This window comes from Indicator indicator, chromosome 5, assembly GCF_027791375.1.
Source record: "Indicator indicator isolate 239-I01 chromosome 5, UM_Iind_1.1, whole genome shotgun sequence".
NCBI lineage: Eukaryota > Metazoa > Chordata > Aves > Piciformes > Indicatoridae > Indicator > Indicator indicator.
Window position 1 is genome coordinate 16,258,035 of NC_072014.1, and position 12,011 is coordinate 16,270,045.

Genomic DNA, 12,011 nt, shown 5'->3' on the forward strand with positions numbered 1-12,011 from the left:
GTGCACCTGACTTACAGAACAGAAAAACTGATGCAGCCTTGGTGTAAGGACACATTTCTGTTACACAAACATTTTGGCATTTTTTTTTTTCATTTCAGCATCACTCTTAGATTTTTAGGTAGCGTTTCCTTCTCTGGAGTGCTAGAAGTACTTAACAAAACTCAAAACAAGTGTTGGTAGAAATGAGATTCAGATGGTGAATTTAGTCTGTTTAGTGTTTGCTCAATGTAGTATGCCATGCCAAGCTAGCTTTAATACTGCTGCCCCTTTAAGGTATGCACCTATGTTGTGCTCTCCCACAAAAGTAAAATCTCAAGAGGAGACTGAAATGGCTTTGCCTGGAGCAACTGGATGACAGTATCTTGTATCTGTGGGAGGCGTTGGCTTCTGCTGATCTCAGAATTGTAGATCACCCCTGAAGTCTCCTGTTCCCTGATTATTTCATCAAGGGAAAGTGAAATATAAGCAATATATAATTAGAAGGAACATGTAATTTTGAATCATAAACCGTTACATAAAGTCAAACCCGGATTAAACATGTTTTCTCTTGAGATCACCTTTATCATCTTTTGTAACATTTCTCATCATACAGTTATGCAACACCGTGATGTCTTTCAGACCAAGATTTGACTTTTCTTGGATGCTAAAATTTAGAAATTTTGTTTTTAAATCTGATGTGAAAATTGATGCTTTCTGAAAGCTGTGTAAAAAAAATTACTGCGTAGCCCATGACTTGACCAAATCAAGCTGTAGAGCACACCATGATTTCCTTGTGTGTAGCTCTTGGTGGTGATTTGTTCTCATTTCTCTCTGGACATTCTGTAGTACATCCCTATGATTTACTCTTCTGCAATGCCTGATCAATCCCAAATTGCTGCCAATCTCTTTCATTCCCGTAGCATGTTCATTTTCATTCTGAACCAGATCTTTGGTTTTAACAGGGAGGATGTACCCAGGGAGGTGTGTGTTAAGAAGCTTGGAGGACTCGTTTGAGGAAGAGAATAGAGGCTTGTTTATGAAAAGATTAATTTCCTTTGTTGTGATAACAAATAACCTTTGGAGAAGGTTAAGACTTTATCTTGGTCACTCAAATTTGTTGAATGTAGGAGGATCTGATAGCTGTAAGATTCCAGGGAGGAGTTTCTTTGTTGGGTAAAAATGGTGCAGTTATCACTGAAGTAATCTGGACAGCGTCCAAGGTTTAAACAGTTTCATGGGACATGTTGCTGGCATTTTGTGGCCTGCTTAGCATTATTCTTTACAGATATTTAAAGTCAGCTATTTGCAGTGTAGTGAGACTGCACTTCCGCTGTATTGAATGGTGCTGCTTAACTGTGGTCAGCTGAATTCCTTGGACAGGTGTGGAATTTTTGTAATGTAAAGTCCAGACGCTATGCCAACAATAGCTGGCAATCAATATTAAATATTGTGGACTCTTCATCTTTTTCTGCATGGTTCTGGCAGAAGTGAGCTGCAAGAATGGGTTGGTAATTATCTGTTGTAGGTTTCACACTAAGTCGTTACTTGTGAGCTGGAATAGTAAACTGCATGTGTGAAATTTTTATAAAGGTTATGGACAAAGATGTGCTGTGACTTCAGAATGCCTTTCCAGAAACTTAATAGATGACACCAGTTTTCTTAGTCACTTAAATAATTTGAGTCTCAAATTTTAATTTTTTTTTTTTCTTTTCCAGATGGAGCAATTATCAGATGAAGAACTTGACCATGGAGCAGAGGAAGATAGTGACAAGGAAGATCAGGATCTGGACAAGATGTTTGGGGCCTGGCTGGGGGAACTGGACAAACTTACACAGGTTAGGGAGATTTCAATCATCTTACAGAATAATTTTTCATAACCATTACATGTTTCCTTTTGGTTGGATGCTAACTACTTAGCACTGCCATTTGCAGCAAGGTAGACTGTAGCATGTGACCGGCTCTCACTGGTCTTTAAAGTTTCTAAATTGGCTTGTTTAATCTCAAAAGTTGTTAAATTAATTTTCTGATAGTATGACCTTTCACAAAGGCTATGATTCCTTCTGACAACTATGGAATCGGTATTTTGTCTCATGTATATAGAGAAGCATTGACTTTAGCTGGTTAGAGGTGGGCTTTATCTCCAAACACACGGTTGAACATTTATTTGTTCACAAAAAGATTGTGAATATTGCCACTGTTGACATGTTTAGCTGACCTTAAACACCCTAGAGAAATTGTTATTCCAGAGTACGCTTTCTGCATTGAGGCAGTTCATAGGACATCTTCTTTTGGCACCTCCTTCTTTGTGGTGCTTTTGCTTCACAAGCAGATCTTGTTTTGCATGGTATGCCAGACTCCTGTGGTGAAAAGCCATTTTTCTGTGACTGCCTGCTATGTTTTATTCAGCTGTGTGAGCTCATTGAATTAATCTTCTCCCTCTTTGTCATTTAGACTTAGGCAAAGGTATGATATCTCAAGTTCCAGTAAGACGGAGAGGAGGCAGATTTTCTCATCTTTATCTTAACCAAAGACTGAAGGAAAATTGAGTCTGAATTTTAAGTCTTGTCACATGGTTAGCTCATCTCTGTTACCATCTTGTTAAATCTCAACCTGCAAGATCTAAATGTAGATAGCACACTTGCGTATGCAGGGCAATAAAGAATGCTGCCTTTGGAGGTGAATGGAAGATGATGTGGAATCTGTATATTGTAGTTCTTGTTGGGTTTTGTAACTTTGCATGAGAGGGAACTTTGTAATTTTGTAAGTGGGAACTCCGTTTTGAAGGCTTGGGCTCTGCCCTATTCTTTCAGATTTGAGCAGCATAGACACCCAAGCGGACTTGGGGTTTATAGCTACACTGCAGATATACAGGCTTCATGGTAATGTCTCAATTTGTGTACTAATCCATGCAAATTTCTTCAAACCTACTAGCAGTTAAGGGGAGGACCCACATTATTTCTTGCTTTCACATTGCTGTACAACATGGCCTGCAACATAGCCTGACAGCTGCCCTTCTGTCTTTGGAGACTACTGAAAAATGACATTTCTCCCAAAAGTTTGAATGACCTCATATGGTTTTGTATAAACAAGTTAATGCAGTTATCTGTGTCTCAGTTCATTCGTTTGGAAAGTAATCGTGTCTTGATACAGCTGTCCCAAATAAAGTCCCAATAGAGGCGGGTCATTAGAGCTAATGACCTCCAAACTGCATTCTGTAGTTTCAGCATTTGTTGCTGTTTATCAGCAGGCCTCTAAGAGCAGTAGAAAGAGAGGGTTTTTTTTATCCCCAAGTTCTTTAAACTTCTTTTTTACATTTCCTAAATATTTATTTTGAGGGGATTGCAAGTAAGATCCAGATTCCTTTCTATGTGGAAGTGCTTTTTAAAAGCTTTGTAATTTAAGATGCCTGTGAGACCGTTTGAATTCATTTGCCCTCTTTCACTACTGGCCTAACAAAAGCCTTATAAAATCTAGTCACAAATTTTGCAGCAGGTGTGCACAGTGTTTGGCAATGATGCAGAGTGCATTAAAGTTTATCCTGCTCTATGTACAGGTTAAATGAAGGAAATCTTACCTTGAGTCTCATAATCATAAACTTTTGGAGCTGTTGCAGTTTTCCGCTAATTTAGCATCATATGTTATAGAAAATGTGCTCTAATAATATTGAGAGCATATCACACTTAATTCCAAGAATGTGAAATAATAGTAATAATTACTATTTTTCAAGTAAAACATGTTTTAGGTACTTTTTAACCAGCATATATTTGCTTTACTGGAAAAACATCCTACACAAACTGTCTGGAGTTTACTTTAACAGTTTAACATTTTTAATTCTAAAACCCCCATAATTTGTTTAACATCTTTTCTCCACTTTATATCTGAAGATAAATCTCTCTAGTATGGTGTCATGTATTTTCAGTCTAAAGTTTGCCAGGAGTTTTTGAAAAAAATATCTTAGTGAAAATTAATTTTCATTCATCTTGAAGACTCACTTGTCCAGTTACTTGTCAATCTTCAGTCTGGTTTTTTGTTTGTTTTGTTTTTCTTTCCCTTCAGAGTTTGGATACAGACAAGCCTGTGGCACCTGTGAAGAGATCACCTCTCCGTCAGGAAACCAATCTTGCCAATTTCTCATATCGCTTCTCCATGTACAATTTGAATGGTTTGTGGAATTATTTTCCCTCTCAAATATTTAGGAATATGTTTCAGTTACAAATTAGAAGATTGTTAGAAATAAGAGCACTGAAATACACTTGTAGCCTAAGGGAGAAATGTTTCCTGAAGACATCGCTTTCTGACGGCATGGAATTTTGAGTGCCCTAAAGCAGTATCTTTTACAGCATCTAGTATCTGAGAATTGTAGTCTAGAGTCTATACAGAAGTCTACATTCTGGGATCTGGTCTCATGAAAGAATTGATGTTTATCTGTTAAATGGGGAGAGAGAGAGCATGGGACAGGATGCAGGAATATAGCTACAGAATTCTTTCATGTTAAACAAAAATCATGTTTTTCCTTGTCTAAAAATTTCCCCTGGTTGTAATACAATAAGCCTTAATTTAAAAGCTTAAGTGTGTAAGTGTGTGTATGGTATTTTGTGGGTTTTTTGAAAGCAGTGTCACATCTCTTTCATTGCTGTAGGAGAAAATGCTTAGCAAAACACCTACACTTCTTTGAAGAGCTGAGATGTGTTATTGTACAAATGTATTTTTAGATTCTATTCACAGGACAGCATTTTAAACTGGCCATGGATTTCTTCTGTTGGCAAATGTGTTTAACCTAAATAGTTTTCATACTTAGGTAATTGCTTTTGGACTGGTCAAGGGTAGCGGTGCAAACACATTTCTGCAAGAAGCAGGGATTTTGCAGTACGGATGGGAAAAGAAAGTACAGCTTCCTTTGTTCCCTTACTCTGTGAAGTTTGATACAGAATGAGGAGTTTCACAGACAAATGAAGTAACTGCACATACTGAAAACTCTTGTTTGTTGCAGAAGCCCTGAATCAGGGAGAGACTGTGGATCTAGATGCCCTCATGGCTGATCTGTGTTCCATAGAGCAGGAGCTCAGCAGCATTGGGTCTCATTCAGCAAACAACGCTGCAGTGAAACGCCTTGCCACAGAATCCAAAGCTCAGAAACCACCTGCTAGCAGACCAGCTACTAAGCACAGCAGCATGAAAGGATTATCTCCCTCGTCTGGTAAGGTGACTCAACCATCGCATGCTAACGTATCTTTGGATGACATCACCGCACAGTTAGAGAAGGCCTCGCTGAGCATGGATGAGGCAGCCCAACAGTCTGTTGCAGAAGACACCAAACCAGTAGTTACTGCTCAGCACAGGAGGACAGCATCTGCTGGCACAGTGAGTGATGCTGAGGTGCGCTCGATCAGTAACTCCTCCCGTTCCAGCATAACCTCTGCAGCTTCCAGCATGGACTCCTTGGATATCGATAAGGTGACGAGACCACAGGAGCTGGACTTAACATCACAAGGGCAACCAATCACTGAGGTAGAGTGTTATTAATTCAAGATTTTGGTGTTTTTTCTTCAAACTTTTTTGTTGTTCCTTTCCTCCATGCTAACACTCCTAGCTCAACATGTGCAGTGCAGTGGAATTAATGGAAGATTAAGATTGCTTTTGCATGGACTGCACATGCTATGGCAACTTTTTTCTCTGTTTTTGTTTCTGTCTGTAAGGAATCTTTTTTAAGAATATGTACTTGTTTTTTTGTTTTAAAGGTTTTCCTGATTTCCTCCTAAGTCAGTCATGGTTTTTTTTTCTAGTTTTCTAGTTAATTGTTTTTATTCTAACTACATCTCATATTGCTTTTACTTTAAACCTGAGGAGCACACAGCTGTTGAAAAAAGAAGGTACAGCTGATCAGACTACACAGAGAAACAACTGGGCTGGAAAACAGCAATAGCTGATATTCATTTGGGATCTTGGTACTTGGAATACAGTAATAGCAGATACTCATTTGATGCCTTGATGTGGCTTCATCAGAGAGGAAACATTTCAGTAAAAACGTTTGGGGAATGCTGCAAGTACTGGTGACTTGCTTGAGGAAATGGAGAAAAATGTTCCAGTGAATTTACAGAATGTGAATTAGAAGCTGTCTTGTACCACTGTTCTCTGAAACTGAAATTTGGCCTGTTCAAAAGTCAGTTGTACCAGTATGCGTGTTCTCTTTTATGGGAGAAAACTGCAACAAGTTGAATTTATTCTAATCAATAATTAACACTAATTTGTGTGAGCTGTGCTGAAAACATGTCTCTACCCATCTGCAACGGAAGTTCAGCTGATGTAAAGAGTGAATGGTGCAGGCTTGTCAGTAATAATCAACTTATCAAGGGCACCCTTACATATAAATATTTAAAATAGTGAGAAATGAATGAGTGACAGTTTAGATAAATTTTCTTTTTGTATGAAATGTTGGTGTTGATTTTATTTTTATTGCTGATTCGTACTGAGTGAAGCAAAACAGAGGTAGAGAAATGTGTACTTTTCTCTTTGGACGTTATAATGCTGTATTGCTGTAGGCCTAAGTGTTGAAGCTAGCCTATGATAATAATTGTTTTTTGTCAGTCATTTTCTTTCTGTGGCATGGCAAGGCTTATTTTTGCGTTTTTGGGTTCTCCAGCTGTTAGTTGTCATAATTTTATCTTTTCTTTTCCTAATGTAAAAGGTTAGGCAGTATTGCATTTCTGTCTCTCCCTAGACTGAGAAGATGATTTGCTTAAATTAATTGCTTCTGTAACTCACGTAGCACAAGAAAAACTTAAATTTTGCATTTCTTAAATTTTAAAATGCAGGATGTTTTCTGCAGTTGATTATGCAGATCTCCCTCTAGGTCTCAGCTTCTCTTTCTTCAGGAGTGATATGCTTGAGACACTAGTAGGATCACCTTTCTTACCTCCCACATCTTTCATTTTTTTGATGGCTTGAGCAATCAACAGACCACCTGCTGCATTTTAATAACTTGATGTTGATGAACCAATAGACAGAGGTCAAGAAGTTGCTTTGTCTTCACAGGAAACTAATCTGTATTGCTGACAGTGTTGCACTTGCTTTCTCAGTTGCTGAGCTCTTAGCCACTGACTGCAAGGCTCAAAATCAGCCCCAAAGCTTTTATTCCAAACATGTGAGAGATGCCTTTGAATATCCAGTTAGTGCTTCTCATAAGAATGTGGCTATTGTTTCACTGCCCAGATAAATTGATAATAATGATTCCTTTGATGGAGGCAACCAGAAAGTGTTGGTAATTTGAGAGCCAAATCTTGCTCTCCTCTTGAGGGTGGAAAGCTCTACACTCAGTGACAATGCTGCTTTGTTTTCTCGTGTTCTATTCTTTATTTCAGTAGCCTGAGGAAGGTGTTAAACTCTTGAGAAATTTTTCCTCAGGTTTACATAATTGGTGTTCAGCAGTTAAGTATTAAAAATGTTATGTGATGGGATATTTGACTGTGGAGCAACTTTTTTCCCCTCATCAGTAGTGAATGGAAAAGGGGAAAATAACATCTGTTTGGAGGGATTAAAAACATCTGTTTTTAAGGGATTCAGTGGCCCTGATATTTAGATGAAATTCACCTTATAAATGGGCAGGAACCCAAGGTGCTAACAAAAGTTTGTTTTCTGTTTGATTCATTTAGTTGCTGAAAATTACTGTTCAGGAGTTTAATAATATTCATGGCTAGGTTGTGAACCAAAACACCTTTTCCTAGTAGAGTTGAATTCTACCCTTCCACCCACACAGCTGACTCAGTGGTGTTGTTTCTAATAGAGGACATCCCTCTGATGAAGCAACCTTTGAAGAAGTGCCCATAAAGGGGGAAAAAAAACCCACAGTTTTGATTTAAAAAGCAAAAGAAGCAAGTACTTCGTGGCCGTAACAAATCTGTTTTGAGATTTGTTATTCTCAACTTGTGGTTCAAGTTATCTCCTCTTTTTGCCTGTCTTCCTTGAGACTGAGTGTAGTTGAGCTGACCTTTAAAACTTTTCTTCGCTGCTATGGCTCTTACGAAAGAGTTTGACTTGGCAGCTCTGCCCTTTTGACCAGTCCTTTCTGTCCTCCCCAGGCTGTTTAGGTACTTTAAAAAGTCATCGTTCCTTCTGCAGCTTAATGTTATGCTCTTCCTCTTGTGCTTCCAATAAAAGTAAAACGGAAGACTGTTTGGTAGGAGGAAATGCTTGTCTGAGAAAGGAAGTTAAGCTTTGCAGTTATTAACTTCAGTGTTCTATCTTTAAAAATAATTCTGCTGTCTATTTAAGAGTTCTTTGACCTGGAAATGTAGGGAAATCCTGTGAAAGAAGTGCCATGCACTGGCCCACTGGAGGTATGTGTAACGTAGTATATTTTCTGTCTGCTAATAGTGACAATTGTTCCAGAAACAGGCTGCAATTCCACAGTCGCTATAAATGAGAGGATACGACTTCCCTTTCCTCTAATCATTTCTTCCCCCATGCTCTTATTTACACTGTCTCATCTCTTCCCTTCCCCCAGCTTTGGCACTTACTGGTACTTAATATGCCAAAAATTACCACTTTATTCTGGGCCTCATTCTGTGTTACTTGGGTGAATTGAATAGGCTAAAAGGGGTCTGATGTGTGCTGGTGAGCATCAGAGGGACTGGAGCCAAGAACTAGAGGCTGCATGGGAGAGCAGGAATGCATGCATTGGTGCTAATGGATTATTCAAATCTTCTTTCCTGAGCAATTGGACAGGCACCTTAGTGATGTTGTCACTCTTTCTCCTAGTAGTCTGAGCTGCAGGAACTTCCTGGAGCTGAAGATACCTTGCCGTCATGACATGATCATTCTTGGGAGTCCTGTTATTTAGGACCATGATTTGTTTAATGTTCTCTTCATAACAAGTCTTAGCACTGTCTTTTTGGGCTCGGTGAACATGAATGTCATCAAAGACATCAAAGACTTTGTAGTCTTGAGATCTTGTCATGGTGATAGTAGTATCTGTGTTCTAGTCTCTGTAAGCATTGCTGAATAAGAAAAGTTGCTTCCACCCCTGCCCCCTCCCATAATTTTTGCTAAATTGAAATTCCCAAGTCCTTGCTTGAACAGTGTGCTTCCTTAAATTGGTAGGATACTTTTTGTCTCCATGCTTTAGTTGTAATGAATGGCATACAATTTAAATCTTGGTTTCTGCTCATGGAACACTCATGCAGACTCAATGAGTGATGTAATAGCATGAATTAAAGTAGGGGAAGTGATGACTATATGACTAACTTGTCCCCCTCCACCCACCTGTATTATCTTTTTCCGTCTGCCTTTGGTCACTCTGCCACCAAGACGTTGTTTCTATTTTCAGTGAGCTGTGCTAAACAAATGGGAGTAGTGTGGAGAGGATAGAGAACTGTGTTGATCGTGCTGATGTAGCTAGTTATGTATGATCAGTGAAAGGGTCCATTCATGGACAGTCGTTGTTACTGCATATACTCTGTGCAAACTTTGCAGGTAAGTTTGAAGTCTGCCATCTGGTCTGGCACAGTACAGCATCACCCCCACTCCCTCCCAGCATGATAGAGTTCTTTATGTCAGTAACTCACTTTGCACAGCTGGGAGATCCAGACTCTCTTATGAAGATAATGCATAATTTAGCAGTTGGTGGTGACACGTTATTTTTTTAAGTTTTTTGCTTAAATTCATCATAGTTTCAGACTTGATGTATAAGAGGTGAATAATTATGGCAGGACTTAAAGGTTCTTTGCTTCACTTGGCAGAGCAGGCTCAAGTATAGAGTAAAAATTTTTTTGGGGGGAAGAGAGCACTGGGGCATGACAGTAATGATTGCAATATGATCTCAGCACACATAGGCAAAGTTGTATTGGCTGGTGGCTGGTGGCTCCTGTGGGGTAAAATGGAATAAACTTGAAATGGGCATAAGGAAAAACCAAGTTTGTGTTCCATAGCCTTGGTTCTCATATAGTCCCATTGTCACTAAAATTATACTTGCCATGCTGTGGCATGATACAGAAGTTTTTTCACCCAGTAAAGGTTATTGTAGGTCATAAATATGTGTGATTACTAGATGTTCCGCAGTATGAAAATGCAATTAACTGTTTCTATATGCAGAGAAATCAACCCAAAATATATATATGGCCTTTGGTAGGCAGTAGTGTCTTACAGTATGATTGCTGAACATCACATATTATTTGTATGTTTAAAGAACAGTTGTGGTCTGGTTTAGCTTTTGGAGGAACAGTGTTATTGTCTCGTATGTTTTGGGAGCTTAAGGTTTGAGTAGTTTTCCTGATGTTACGTGTTTTGTGTAGTTAGCAGATGCAAAGGGTGATAGTCTTCAATTTGTGAACATAGTCACAGATTTGCAACAAACAAGGCATGACAGACATTTGTTTTGTGTTTCTTCTAAAGGCTCTTAAATTATTTCCAATTTTTGGCAGTTCTGTTATGTCTTTATACAAAGTGTATTCTGGACTGTTTCCAGTTATCCTTTTCCTAAGCTGAATGTAGTGAATGGAAAGACTTAATGTGAAACACAATTAGGTAACCTTTTCCTCTTTTCCAATTGTTAGTTACAAGGTGATTTTTAATACATCACCAGTAAAGAAAACATTTGCATGTTTACCATCCCAAAGCACTACTTTGGCTTCCAGTTTTGTTGGCATAAGAAGTATGAGCCATCCCATCTTCAAATGTTCTGGAAATACATGTAAAATGACTCATCACTTGCCAGATTTTTGGAGGTTTTCAAAACCTCTTCTGAGATAAACATATCAGTTTATGAAATATAAACAATACTTATGTATTTTGGTAATGAAATGTGCTTGGCTAGTCATCATGGAGTTTATGCATGACAGTAAAACATCTTTGTCATACAATGCACAAGAACTCAAAAGATTATTGACACACTCTTCCAATGCCTGTAAAACTAGCACTTAAACTTTTTTTTTCACATTATACTTGTGAAACCTGCAAAGCAAATGATGGGAAGGGATGATTTTTTTTGGTTGGTTGGTTTGGCTTGTTTGTTTGGGCTTTTTTTTTTCTTTTCCCTTTAAGATTTTTTTGAATTGGAATCTGAGGGAAATGTTCAAAAATTTAAATTACTATGTATCCATGGAATATGGACTTCAAAAGTCAGGGTATATAGATTTAAAATACATGAAAGGGAAGTGAGAGCCTAAGCATCTGTTCTTGTACTGGTACATCTATCAAGTGTGTCAAGATTTTTCTGACTTACTTCATAATTATGAATTAAGATTGATCCTGTAGTGTTATTCCACATAGAAGGTCACTAATTAATGTGTAACAGGAACCACAAAATATGTAAGAATATATTTATCTTCAGAGATTGCCTGTCAACTCACACTCATCAATAAGCTTCTCTCCCTGGAAGGAAAAGGAAAATGGACAGTACAATATATGTCTTGTTGGACACAGCTGACTGCAAAGTTGGTATCAACTGAAAAATTACAGTTATAGTATATTTTTTTTACCTAGTGTGAACACTGAAGGCATTGTCTAAGCCTAAATAGTGTTCTTTCTGTTGTTTCTGTCATGATGTAGTCTTTTGTGGATAAGCAACTGAATGATTCAAATACTCATGTCCCAAATGCATTTATCTGCAGTTAAAACTGCTTCTTCAGAAGCTTTCCTGGTAGTCCCTTGCATGTGGCAGTAGTGATATGACTGTCTCCAGCAGTCATACTATATCTGTTAGAATTTGCCTGCGGTGTTCTTGGCTTTTATTCCTTTGTGTTCTTTTGGAGATACCAAACACTTGATGGTTTCTGTTCTCCAGCTGTTCTGACTTTTAAGATGAAGGCACACGGTTCAAGGTTCATCAGCCTTCACTTTCTAGTTGTAGTAGACTCTTGCCTATTACAAGCAAAGAATGTGAGCTGGTGGCAGTGGTAGTTGGTTGAGCCAGTACACTCTTAACATGTGCTCTTTAGTTAGTAATGCTAGCAGTACAACAGTTGCTGATGGAAGCTGGCTGTAGTCCAGTGACGTTTTTTTATCCTTTTAGCTTCCCCTCCTGTGTCTTTATGTGAATT

The 12,011-nt window shown here is 38.4% G+C and overlaps 1 protein-coding gene across 1 annotated transcript in view; it reads left to right on the top strand.

Moving 5' to 3' along the window:
• Window positions 1–1,694: 1,694 nt before the first annotated feature.
• The window catches only part of RAPH1 (Ras association (RalGDS/AF-6) and pleckstrin homology domains 1), a 46,392-nt gene continuing 36,075 nt past the window's right edge, over window positions 1,695–12,011 (top strand). Inside the window, exons 1-3 of the mRNA XM_054381177.1 lie at window positions 1,695–1,814; window positions 4,036–4,141; window positions 4,970–5,487. Of these exons, the coding sequence (XP_054237152.1) occupies window positions 1,695–1,814; window positions 4,036–4,141; window positions 4,970–5,487 (744 nt within the window). The remainder of the gene's footprint in view (window positions 1,815–4,035; window positions 4,142–4,969; window positions 5,488–12,011) is intronic.